The sequence below is a fragment of the Scyliorhinus torazame genome, chromosome 10 (assembly GCF_047496885.1).
Source record: "Scyliorhinus torazame isolate Kashiwa2021f chromosome 10, sScyTor2.1, whole genome shotgun sequence".
NCBI lineage: Eukaryota > Metazoa > Chordata > Chondrichthyes > Carcharhiniformes > Scyliorhinidae > Scyliorhinus > Scyliorhinus torazame.
This window is the reverse complement of record NC_092716.1, coordinates 208,982,943-208,995,907: the sequence shown is the minus strand read 5'-3', so window position 1 is coordinate 208,995,907 and position 12,965 is coordinate 208,982,943. Positions and strand designations below refer to the sequence as shown.

At 47.8% G+C, this 12,965-nt stretch overlaps 1 protein-coding gene across 5 annotated transcripts in view; it reads right to left on the bottom strand.

Annotated features, from left to right (window-relative positions):
• The window catches only part of saxo4 (stabilizer of axonemal microtubules 4), a 344,826-nt gene that overhangs the window by 249,848 nt on the left and 82,013 nt on the right, over positions 1–12,965 (bottom strand). For all 5 annotated transcript variants that reach the window (XM_072466827.1, XM_072466830.1, XM_072466826.1 and 2 more), the window contains exons 4-5: positions 11,941–12,094; positions 2,811–2,939 (exon numbers count right to left, since the gene is read on the bottom strand). In XM_072466827.1, coding sequence (XP_072322928.1) covers positions 2,811–2,939; positions 11,941–12,094 — 283 coding nt within the window. The remainder of the gene's footprint in view (positions 1–2,810; positions 2,940–11,940; positions 12,095–12,965) is intronic.

Sequence of the window (12,965 nt, the reverse complement as noted above, 5' to 3'; positions counted from 1 at the left end):
GGAACAGATGGACTGGAAGGGAGCCCCGATAGGGGTAGTGAAACGTAAGTGGGAGGAAGATTTGGGTAGTGGGTTGGAGGCTGAGTTGTGGCAGGATGCTCTGAGGAGAGTTACTGCATCCTCGTTGTGCGCTAGCTTCAGCCTTATCCAGTTTAAGATGGTCCACAGGGCACATATGACTGTGGCCATAATGAGCAGGTTTTTTGAAGGGGTGGAGGATAGGTGTGGGCGGTGCGCCATTGGGCCCGTGAACCGTGTCCGCATGTTCTGGGCCTGTCCAAAGCTTGGGGGATTCTGGCAGGGATTTGCCGACGTTATGTCAGAGGTCCTGAAGGTGAAGGTGGTCCCGAGTCCAGAGGTGGCGATCTTTGATGTGTCAGAAGACCCGGGAGCCCAGGGGGCGAGAGAGGCCGATGTCTTGGCCTTTGCCTCCTGGTAGCCCGGAGACGGATATAGGTGAATGGAGGGACGCAGGGCCGCCGAAACCGGGGGTGTGGGTGAGGGACCTGGTGGAGTTTCTCAGGCTAGAAGAAATAAAGTTTGCCTTGAGGGGCTCTGTGGAGGGGTTTGCCCGGAGGTGGCAGATGTTTATTGACTTCTTCGAGAAAAGTTGATGTCAGCAGTGGGTGGGGAGGGGGGGGGGGGTGTGTTGGGGAATATGGGGGCAGATCGGTGGGGTATTCTATTGAGCTGGTTATGTACAGCCCTGTTGGTTGGATTTATGTTGTGTCTATGTCTATTGTGTTAATATATAAATGCTTCAATAAAATATATATTTTTTTAAAAGTTATCCCCTTGGCTCACCACGGGGTCCAGCTTGTCAGGGCCATGTTTGTCAAGACCTGCACCAATTATTGCCCATGTGATTCCAGGCACAGGGCCAGAAAGACACAGAGACCAGAGAATATGGTGCCTGGCCTGTTAATAGGATGCAAATTGATCTTAATGACCCATTTGCATCCTCCCACTGGGCTGCGAATCTCAATCCCGACGCCAGCAGGGGGCCGGAGCACCGGCATCAATCCCGTTTTCTGCCCGATGCGGCATTCTCTGCCGCATCGGGAACTCTGCTACCGGTGGCCGGAGGCGGAGAATTCAGCCCATGGTACTAGAGAATTAATATTACCTGAGGAGCTGGACTGTTATCATGTGACATACTCTTCATACAATCATTGACTTCAGAAAAAAGGTGATGAGTGAGAATTGATGGAGCATTTCAATGATGTCAACGTTGAGTATCACCCTCAGCCTGTCTGTTGCAGGCAGCACAGGTTAAAGACTCCATGCAGCAAGGAAGGAACATTTGGATGGTAATATTCACTGAGATGCTCTTGTGCATCTTGTTCCTGGTTGAGTAGTGGAAGAGTTTAGACTTTTCACTGTGTACTTTTGATATTGCTTCAATAGAAGACATAATGGACATGAAACCTTTGCTTTCTTGGTAAAAGACCATAGAACTGTCAGTTTGACCAAAATCAGGATGCAAGATAGCTTTGCTTGTTGTCCAGAATGTTTGCAGAGAGAAGCATATGTGTCAGTAAGAGTGAAGGGACCCTTTATAAGCTATAAAACCTGAGTAACTGATAAGAATAAACAATGCTGACAGCGGCAGAGATAGGAAAGCAATGCTTGCAAATTGATCAGACATTCTTTGGTGATTAAATCAGTCCGTGTAATGGATGGTGCTCAAACAACAGATTTGAAAGAAAATCATTTGGAAGTGTACAAGGTATTTCAGAAGAACCATGATGTCTGGACAGGACAGCATAGCAGATTAGCCTTCTTTACTTCCCAAAGCAAAGAACTTGGTCAATTCTTTGTCATGAGTTGCACTCACCAGAAAAGATTGTATGAAAAATCGTTACTTTCTTTCTGGTAAAATCCATTGTATTATTCTTCAAATTAAATTCTGTAAAAAGTTAGAAAATAATTGTCATGTTTTGATTGCTCCTCGATCTTTTGTATTCTGAGCAGAAATTAAAATAAGGCTCTCATCTCCTTTTTAAGGCAGCTAGGTTTCTGATGTGAAAGATAATTGATGACGATTAAAACATATGGTAGATGGAATGATTTTTCATCAGCCAGTTATCAGAAGCTCACTGACGTGTTTGAGTCTGCAAACTAAGCTATGCTTTAGTCACTCCTGTACATTTCCCACCCCACCACCACCTCCCTATCCTTCCACCATATCCTTCTCTTACTGCTGCCTATTCTTTGTATCCTTAAAGTTGCAATGTTAAAGGTTTTTGAATTGTCGGTACATCTCCACATTCCGCCCAGAGTTAATTTTATACTTAGCAAAGGGGATTTGTTTCAAACAAAAAGAAACATGGCTATTGCTTGTTGAGAAATTACCGGGGAGAAATTAATTTGCATAGCGTCACTCCTCGCATTTCGACACGGACTTGCCTCAATTCCCCAGAGGCAGGTAGCACTATCTGCAAAGCCTACATGGCATCCTTCATTGACATCACTGAAGCATGGCCCTGCCTGCCTCTGGGGAATTGAGGTAAGACTGCGCAAAAGTACTCGCAGTTTCCCGACTCAAATGAATTTCTCCTCCAATTGCTTTTAAGCCACAGGATGAAGAGCAAAAAGACATGAGAGTTACACTGAAATGTATGGTCTTGTGAAATGGACAAACAAATGGACCATGGACATATGCATAGCCACTACAGATTTCAGTATGTGATTTGACAACAGATGGCTATTTGCCCAGATTTAGAGACATAATTTTGAAAAGAGTCAGCGAAGAAATCATTCAATAAATGGTACATGTGCATCCATCGATACTGATATACGACACTTACATAACCTCCATTCTCTTGCATCACTGGGTCTTGTGGTTGAATTTGATGGAGCAAGGGTGTGTGCTTGGGTTCAATCCCTGTGATGGAAGATGGTCCATGATCTCTTGTGTCAATATGGGCATCCTTCATCTGCATGATGGAGGTAACAAGGAAAACATTAATTTCAGAATGACACACATTCTTTCATTTATTCACAAAAACGTATTGCTCCTGTCAACTGGACTGATCAGACCATGAAAGTAAAGGCACTTTAAATGACTGTCAATTACAACTGTTTTCCAGAATTGGATTAAATAAAAACCATATTGACAAACCTTGCTTCAGTGACAATCTTATATGTTAGTTCTGCATTATTTGATCAGGAACGTAAAGTCACAGGAACATGCAGGGCCAGAAAAAACACTGTGCTCGAACTAACCAACTCCAAAGGCAAAATACTGCAGAAGCTAAAAATCTAAAATAAAAGTAGCCAATGTTGAAAATGTTCAGAAGGTCTGGTAGCATTTGTGAGAGAGAAACAGAGGCCTGAATTTTTGATGAGTCAGAAGGGCTCCACGCCTTAGCCAAAATGGGGTCAGAGTCCCCAAATCCAGAAGTCCTGAACCCAGTGTCATGATATACACCAGTATATCATGGTGCAGATACACACACACTGATGGACACACAGCAAGACCAATCAACACACACAACACCGCAGCCAATCACCAGTTAGAGCACACTCACTATAAAGACAGGGGGCATCAGAGTTCCCGCTCATTCGGGATACAGCCTCCTACAAGGACGGAGCTTACAGCACAAGTCCTCACCATGTGCTGAGTGCATAGACTGGTTCGGACAGGCATAGGTCTTTAGTTTAATCTAACATTGTGTTAACCCACAGTGAAAGTATGTTCAACAGTTTCTAACTTAATAAAATAGTGTTGTACTATTTTAAGTGTTGGTGGCCTGTATGTGTTCCATGGATCAGAGCATCCAACACATCATGATACCAGGAGTTGAGGGATATTAGAACTTCTTAGACCTACCTGCAAGTGATCTGCCTTCCACCAGCATACAGTCATCCTGCAAAATGGACAGCGTCCGCCCACCGCCGACGCTCCGCATCACCGGTAACCTGGGGGCCAACTGGAAGATATTCATACAACGCTTCCAGCTCTACCTGGAAGCCACCGACCGGGTAGATGCCTCGGACACCAAGGAGATCGGTCTCTTCCTATCCACGGCCGGGGAACATGCCATCCACATTTTCAATTCTCTCACCTTTGCTGATGATGAAGATAAATCAAAATTCGAGACTGTCCTCCTCAACTTTGACACTCACTGGGACATCGAGGTGAATGAAAGTTTCGAGCGCTATGTATTCCAACAGCGTTTACAGGGTAAGGATGAACCTTTCCAGTCCTTTCTCACCCAACTCCGCATCCTTGCACAGTCCTGTAATTACGGGCCCACCTCCGACTCCATGATATGCGACCAGATCATTTTCGGTGTTCAGTCGGACCCCCTACGCCAGCGGCTCCTCAAGGTAAATAAGCTCACCCTAGCGACCGCCATCGAGACCTGCGTGCTACACAAACACGCCACTAGTCGGTATTCCCACATCCAAGCGGCTGAAATGGCGCGGCAAGGTCCCCATGAGGCAGAACGGATCCAAGCAATCGAGCAACTCCAGGGCCTCAACCTGGATGAGGGCGGCCATTTTGTGCGCTTTTCACGCACTCCCGCGCTTGTGCGCACCGAACGAGGGGACGGCGACGTCGACGAACGTACTGCGCAGGTGCGCACCACGTACGGCCGCACCACACATGCGCAGTGGCGCAGCAAACATACTGACGCTACAACGTGCGGCAACTGTGGCTCCGCCCACTTAAAGCGGCAATGCCCTGCCAAATCCCGACAATGCCTGAGATGTGGCGAACTTGGACACTATGCTGCTTTATGCAGATCAGCTCGGCCTACCAATTCGTATCGCTCCGGCCAGACTCGCAGGAATGTCCAGGCCATTCAACCCACGGTCACCAAGTCCGATGCGGACCTACTACCCGATATTGACACCGAGGACCCGAAGACACCTTTTCGAATCGGTACCGTTACAAAAACAGGGTGTCCCCGAAGCAAAGAATCCAGCCTCTGTCGGTATACAGCATTGATACAGACGATGAGTGGTGTGCCACCCTTACGGTCAACCGGTCCCAAATATGATTCCGCCTGGACACTGGTGCCTCTGCCAATCTCATTGCACGGTCTGACCTCCAAAGCCTTCGTGTCAAACCAGCCATCCTCCCATCAGCCTGCCAGTTATTAGATTATAATGGCAATGCCATTGCTGCCAGCGGTTCATGTCAGCTCGAAGTGACGCACAAGTCACGCAAAGCCATCCTTCCCTTTGAAATCGTGGGCTCCTCGAAAGCCTCCCTGCTTTGGCGTGCAGGCATGCAAGCTGTTGAACCTAGTTCAGAGAGTTCACTCTCTCTCTCCTGCTGACGCGACTGCCTTTCAGGACACTGACTTCAGGGCGCAGCTCGACACCATTATCAACCAGTACCACAAAGTCTTCGAGGTCATGGGCACGCTCCCGTACACCTACAAGATTTTATTAAAACTGAATGCCACGCCTGTGGTGCACGCACCTCGCGGGGTCCAAGAACCCTTTAAGGACCGCGTCAAGCAGCAGCTGCAGGACCTCCAGAACCAAGGAGTGATTTCCAAAATCAAGGAACCGACCGATGGGCTAGTTCCATGGTATGTGGAAAAAAGCCTTCCAGCGAATTGAGAAATTTGCATTGATCCCAAGGATCTAAATCGCAATATCATGAGGGAGCATTATCCAATTCCGAAGCGCGAAGAGCTCACATGTGAGATGGCTCGCGCCAAGCTCTTCACCAAACTCGATGCCTCAAAAGGATTCTGGCAAATCCAGCTCGATAAATCCAGCAGGAAACTTTGCACATTTAATACCCCGTTTGGCAGATATTGTTACAACAGGATGCCGTTCGGGATCATATCTGCATCAGAAGTGTTCCATAGGATTATGGAACAAATGATGGAAGGCATTGAAGGTGTTCACGTCTATGTCGATGACATAATCATTTGGTCCACCACCCCGCAGGAGCATATTAGTCGCCTCCAGCGCATATTCAGACGTATACGTGAGCATGGCCTCCGCCTCAACAGGGCCAAATGCTCTTTTGGTCAGACGGAACTCAAGTTCCTCGGGGACCACATCTCCCAATTGGGTGTGCAGCCGGATGCGGACAAGGTAGCTGCCATCACAGCAATGACTTCCAGCTGCTATACACCCCAGGCAAAGACCTCATCATTGCTGACGCGCTCTCCAGGGCAGTCAACACTCCATGTGACCCAGCGGGATTTGTCTGCCAGGTTGACGCCCATGTGGCATTCGCGGCCTCCAATCTATCTGCCACGGATGAACGGCTCGTCCAAATTCGCTGCGAGACGGCGGCTGATCCCTTGCTACAGCGTATCATGCGCCACCTAACGGACGGGTGGCCCAAGGGCCAATGCCCTCAGTTCTATAATATCAGAGATGATCTGGCGGTAGTAGACGGGGTTCTTCTAAAACTGGACCGCATTGTCATCCCGCATAGCATGCGCCAACTTGTCCTGGAACAACTACACAAGGGCCACCTTGACGTGGAAAAGTGCCGCCAACGGGCACGAGAGGCAGTGTACTGGCCCGGCATTAATGAGGACATAGCCAACACAGTGCTCAACTGACCCACTTGTCAGCGCTTCCAGCCGGCCCAACCACGTGAGACCCTGCAGCCCCATGAGTTGGTCACGTCACCATGGACCAAGGTGGGCATCGACCTGTTCCACGCGCTGGGGAGAGACTATGTCCTGATCGTGGACTACTTTTCAAATTACCCAGAGGTGATACGGTTGCACGACATCACCTCGTCTGCCGTCATTCGTGCATGTAAAGAAACATTTGCTCGACAAGGCATGCCGCTCACGGTTATGTCGGACAATGGCCCCTGCTTCGCCAGCCAGGAATGGTCCAACTTTGCCAGGAGGTACAATTTTGCACATGTGACATCCAGTCCCCTGTACCCCCAATCCAACGGCAAAGCGGAGAAGGGAGTACATATAGTCAAACGGCTCCTATGCAAGGCTGCTGATGCTGGGTCCGATTTCCACGTTGCCTTGCTGGCCGATCGCTCCGCCCCACTGGCCTGTCGCCAGTCCAGTTACTCATGGGTCGTATCCTGACGATGACGGTGCCGTCCATCCATGTCCCAGACCTCGACCACGTTCCGGTCCTTCGCCGGATGCAGCTGTCTCGTACACAGCACAAGACGGCTCATGACTCCCGTGCAGCTGATCCCCCTGCTCTGGCTCCAGATGACAACGTCCACGTCCACCTTCTGGATGGGGGCTGGTCTGCGACCACTGTTGTCCTTCGGCAGGTGGCCCCTCTGCTCGTTCCTGGTTCGTCTACCGGATGGCTCTATTCTGCGCCGCAATCGACGCGCCCTTCGTCTTGTTCCACGCTCGCCACATGATCCTCCACTGTCGCCTCGCCCTCCTGTTGACCCTGCCACGGACTATGCAGAGCTCCCTGTCACTCTGCCTCCCCCTGACTCTGACGCAGTCCAGCCCACTCCTGAACCGGCGGCTCTCGACCCACCCTTGAGGCGGTCAACCAGAATTCGTCGCCCACCTCAGAGACTTAATTTATGAACTTTGCGGACTTATAGACTCTCTGAATTGTTGCTTTGTTTGATCGTTTCCCTGGTTTGTATATAGTGTTGATCTCATTATTCTTGTTGCATACTGCTTCTCGGCACCAGGCAGCTTCCCATGTATATAGCTTAGTTCTCATGTACGTAGTCCTGTAAATATGTCTTCGCACCCCACACGTCGTTAGGAACATTCACACCATACATTATTTATTGCCACACACATACATTATTTTATAAAAAGGGGGGATGTCATGATATACACCAGTATATCATGGTGCAGATACACACACACTGATGGACACACAGCAAGACCAATCAACACACACAACACTGCAGCCAATCACCTGTTAGAGCACACTCGCTATAAAGACAGGGGGCATCAGAGTTCCCGCTCATTCGGGATGCAGCCTCCTACAAGGACAGAGCATACAGCACAGGTCCTCACCATGTGCTGAGTGCATAGACTGGTTCGGACAGGCATAGGTCTTTAGTTTAATCTAACATCGTGTTAACCCACAGTGAAAGTATGTTCAACAGTTTCTAATTTCTAACTTAATAAAATAGTGTTGCACTATTTTAAGTGTTGGTGGCCTGTATGTGTTCCACGGATCCAGAGCACCCAACACATCACCCAGCACCCACATTTCTGCTGTGACATGAGGAGGTGGAGGTAAGGGGAGAGGGAGGAGGCGCAATGGTGGGGGGAGTGGGCTGGGATATTTTTTGCTGACCTGAATTTCACAGACGTAACTGAATGTGAAAGTGTGTCAATTTGTGTTAACCAGGTTTCAGAAAATCAACTTGTGCCCTTTGCACACTTGAGGAAAAGATCTAAACCTGCTAGGGTTCTTTGGAGAGGTATGGTGCCCTTTTGGAGAGTCCGGTACCCCTTCAGAATTGTTAAAGGTAGACACAAAAGAACAATTTCTCTTAGCAACATTCCCCCGCCTTCTTCCCGCAACCTGCACATTCTTCCTTTTCAGTTAACAGTCCCATTCCCTTTCGATTGAACCAGCCTCCAGCATACTAGGAATCATCTAGATTAACATAGTATCCGTGAGAGATGTATCATACATTTCCTGGCATTGTAATGTTTCTGTTATTCTGAGATTGCATGATCAGTTGGGAAATGAAAGCGCAGCTATAAATTAAACCATTTTCAATTGTGCTCCCACTTCCCAGCATGGGTCACGAGTTGCAGATGAAAAGTGAAAACCCCAGATGATTTCTTTTCCCACAGCTCAGCTCTTCTACTCTTCTCCCTGTTGATTACAATTATATGATGGGCATTTTTAGTGATTCCAAGAGACTGAACTTAAGTTGGCAAACTTCAGTTCATTTTTCCGTAATATGGAGGGAATAAATTAAAAGGAACCATTTGAATTTTCTTAAATGTTATCTTCCTTTGAGATTAATAAATTCTACTCATGGAGGTTAGTTTAGTAAGGTGCAGCAGGCTTATATCGTGATGTCATATCACAGGGTTTGCTGTCTGTTGGTGTCTTCATGCTGCTTGTCTCTGCTATCTGCCTCGAAGTTCTTGCCAGTGTTATGACCAGGTAAGGGTGAACTGGCTCCCGTCTATTCAACCTCCTCAGTTGGTCACACCAAAGTTTTAAGTTTCTTTTTCACAAGGATATACATTTTACAATTCAAAATGTTTTAAACTATTTCAGCTGTGAGCAATAAGGAGCCAATCAAACAAGGTTATTTTTGAATGAATGGATGAGCAAATTTATTAATTGCCAAACCCACGTAAAATATTAAAAACGTGGTGTCAAGCATTCCAACTTCATGCGGTCATTTGGGCACACACACCCACACATACACGCAAACATATGCATTAGAAATAGGAAAGTTAGAGTCCAGTTTAAATATGGTAAATAGGTGTCATTTGATAATCCTCGCAACATATATTTTAAGCATTGTGGCCGATTTTGATCAGTTGGTATCTCGGATGTGGTCAGACGTAGAATATGTTGCAGTTATGACAAGGTCTTGCTTCACTGTTGGGTTTCTTGTCGAGTTAGCTTCTCAAATCAGGCAACATGCTTATTCCAAAACAGAGAGAGAGAGAGAGGGAGAGAGAGCAATCCTCAGTCTGTTTCTTCTGCTGAAGACTTTCTTGACACCATCTGTGTCACTTGCAATCTCTTTCAAGTGACTGGGCAGTCTTGTCTTGAAATGCTTTAACCAGTAGGTAGGATTCTCCAGTATCATCCGTGGCGGGACCCATTGTGAGTGAGGATGGAAAATTTGGCATTCCAGCCAAAACATCACTCACTTTCAATAACACTGTAAAATCCCAGGATGGGAATATAGGTCATTGTGTATTTTCAAGAGGTTCTGGGTGAGTCAGTCTGTGGCAGCCATTGCTTCAAAAAAACAGTGCTCTACATTTTCAATGTCTCTTCATTATGCAGTTATGAGTTTCAGAGATGTCAGGATTATCGGAAATGTGTCTTTTTTCACATTCTCCTGAGGGTGATTTATTTGTCTCTCACCGTTTCCTCTGTTTCAGTTCAGGTGACAAAACTTCCAGTCAACTGAAAATTGAAAAATCATATTTTCAAAAATACAGGGGATAACCTTGTGACACCAGTCATAAAGCCAGAATGCATTGAGAGTAGAAAATACAAGGATCAGTAAATATGAAATACAAACTGTAAATTTTCTTGAAACTGGTTTCCTGCAGAAAAATCTGAACAGATCATTTAACCGCTGTTTAACTTATTTACCTTCAACTTGTCCCTCCAAAAATGCAGTAATATTTTCAACTTTCAATCTGACCTTTTGTGTAAATTTTACTGATCCTTATATGATAGCGTTGGCACCTAGGAGTCGGTTTTCTGTTACAATTGAGAATGTGGGAGAAGGCAGGAAAGCGAGTTTCACATACACCAGAATGGCACATGTCCAACTTTGACTAATCTTCAGAGTTCAATCCTAATTTTGGGTGAGATTCTCTGGCCTCATTTCACTCGAGTGAGAGTGCAACAAGGCCGGTGAATAGCGGAAGAGGCCAAAAACGAGAACCGCAACGGATGCCAAACCATTTGCGATGCAACCGGCCCGCTCCCATAGGCGAAATCGGGATCTTGCCGTAGCGTGGCGAGAAACCAATTATCACCACTTATGGGAGGGATGGGCCACCGTGGGTGGGGGGGGTTCCACTGGGTGGTGGGGGGGTGGTGCACTGATGGGGGGTGGGGTGGTCGACCATGCATGGGTCCTTCATGCCAACCCCTGCACGTGTTCCCATTCCAGGGGGCAACTCTAGATCATGTCTGTTTGCCCAACGATCACCCATAACTCCCACTGACCGTGGTGGCCTCTGGCCATGTGGCTGAAGGCTATTGCTAATGGGAACTGGCAATCGTGGTTAAGTGAGCACCTCACACATCCCAAGTTGATACTTGGGTAGGCGGGCCATGTAGCATGTGGGGTTCATTGCCTAGTATTCCAATAACAGCTTGATGCATGGACACTGTGCTTGAACACTGCAGGAGGCAGCATCACAGAAACAGCGGCCAACCTTTGATCACTCAGGGGTGACCTGAGGCCTGGTGTGCATGGGCAGGGCATGTCAGGTGGGGAGGCGTGGGGGGTGGGGGCATGCTGGAGGGATGGGGCATTGGGTTGGTGGCCGACTCCATCGCAAAACAAAGTGCCAGAGGCGTCATGCTGGTTGTGCTGAAGGTATTTTAATGTTTCTCGGACATCAGTGCCCCACTCTCCCGATGGTGCCGACCCACTATCCCCAATCTCCCACCCACCCGGTCCCAATCTCTCCCTCCACTCCTTACCTCCGCGCTCCCCCCCCCCCTCCCCACCCCCACCCCCACCCCCAGTACCCTCTCAATGGTCCTCAACGTGCTTGGCCTTACTTGCTCTACCGTTATATCTAGGTGTAGCCTCAGTATGCACATCAGAGGTGGAGGTAGCCCACTGCTTACCTAGTCCCATGGCTGCCGACCTCTAGGGGCTCTGGGGCCCCAGCGCACTTTACACCCGCATATGCACTGCCATGCTGCCCTGTTCCGGGTGCTGGCTTTGAGACGGGGCCTCACCAGAGGGGTGGAACTCAGGGGAGCTGATGGCCACCGTCAGCACTCTATAATGGGTCTGGGTTAGCACCCAGCACCCCCTCCTCATACATGGGGCCCATATGGCCCTGGGGTTCTCCTCAGGATGGAGAGAGGGCTGGATTGAGCCCCAGCTGCTCTTGTGTCATCTAGCTCTGACAGCCCTGGCGGTTTTCTAATGTATGCATCATGGTGTTGAAACCCTCCGAGAAGTAAAGACTGTTATTCATGAACTTAGTCTGCTTTTGAACCCAGATCTCATAAAAAAAGGTCAGAATCTAACCCATTTTACAAACAGGCCCAGAGCTTTAGAAATTAAAGACTGTTGAGTGTTCTTACATCTTTGAGGAATGGGAAATTCAGTGGCTTTTTCCTCATGAATCCACTGCCCACAGAATGTAATTTGTGAGGAAAATCATCCTTGCCATCCGGGAGCCCAGAGGACACAAAGTCCTTCTTGGTTATTGACCGATAGTTATCTCGTAAAAGCTGCCTAAAGACAAAAGTGTGAAAAGTGAAGTTAAATATTTCAAGCGTTTCAACTCCCAATTTCTTTTCATATTCCACTTCTGAAAGTAGTTGGTCACACTAAGCTTCCACAGTTATTTGCAGCTGCCCACTACTGCAACCCAATCTTACCCCCATCTAATCTCTCCAGAAATTTACTTTGAGCAACATAGGATTTTAGAGGCAAGAACTGTAGTGGGGATTCTGGGTGATACGTCCAACATCCCCCCCCCCCCCCCCCCTTGCCTCCATCCCCATGGCCACGGGGGCATTATACTGCACCCAGCACAATTCTAGGGACTAAACTGAAGCACACATCAGGGATACAACCAAACATTTTGCTGATGTTTAGATATGTTTTCCAGTAGCTCAAGAATGTTAATTTTTGAGTCATGACGACTGGTTTTCATTCTCTCAGCACATATCCCACTGCAAATCTCTCTTCCCCCCCCCCCTCCCAACCTCCCCCTCAACAACAGCATGCTGAAGACTTACTCCTCTGATGCTTGGACGGAACACCAGTGGAACAGTGCATGCCCATCTCCTTTGGCTTCTAGAACTTTGCTGAAGTCTGTTCCTTCTGATGGAAGCTGAGTGAAATCAACTGAATCTACTATCTGTTGGTACGCCTGTGGTTAAGCCTCTGCAAAGTGGATATTCCAGGAAAATTAGGTACACCATATCTCACGCTTCCTTTATGCTACTTGTATACTTCCTGGGGATTCCAATTTCAATTAGGGATGAGCAACAAATGCTGGCCTTGCAAGTGATGCTCCCTTCCTGTGAAAGATTTGGAAAAGATTACCTGCACCTGGGCAATAGGCAACTTCAGGGAACCCTCAAGGAGTAACACGAAG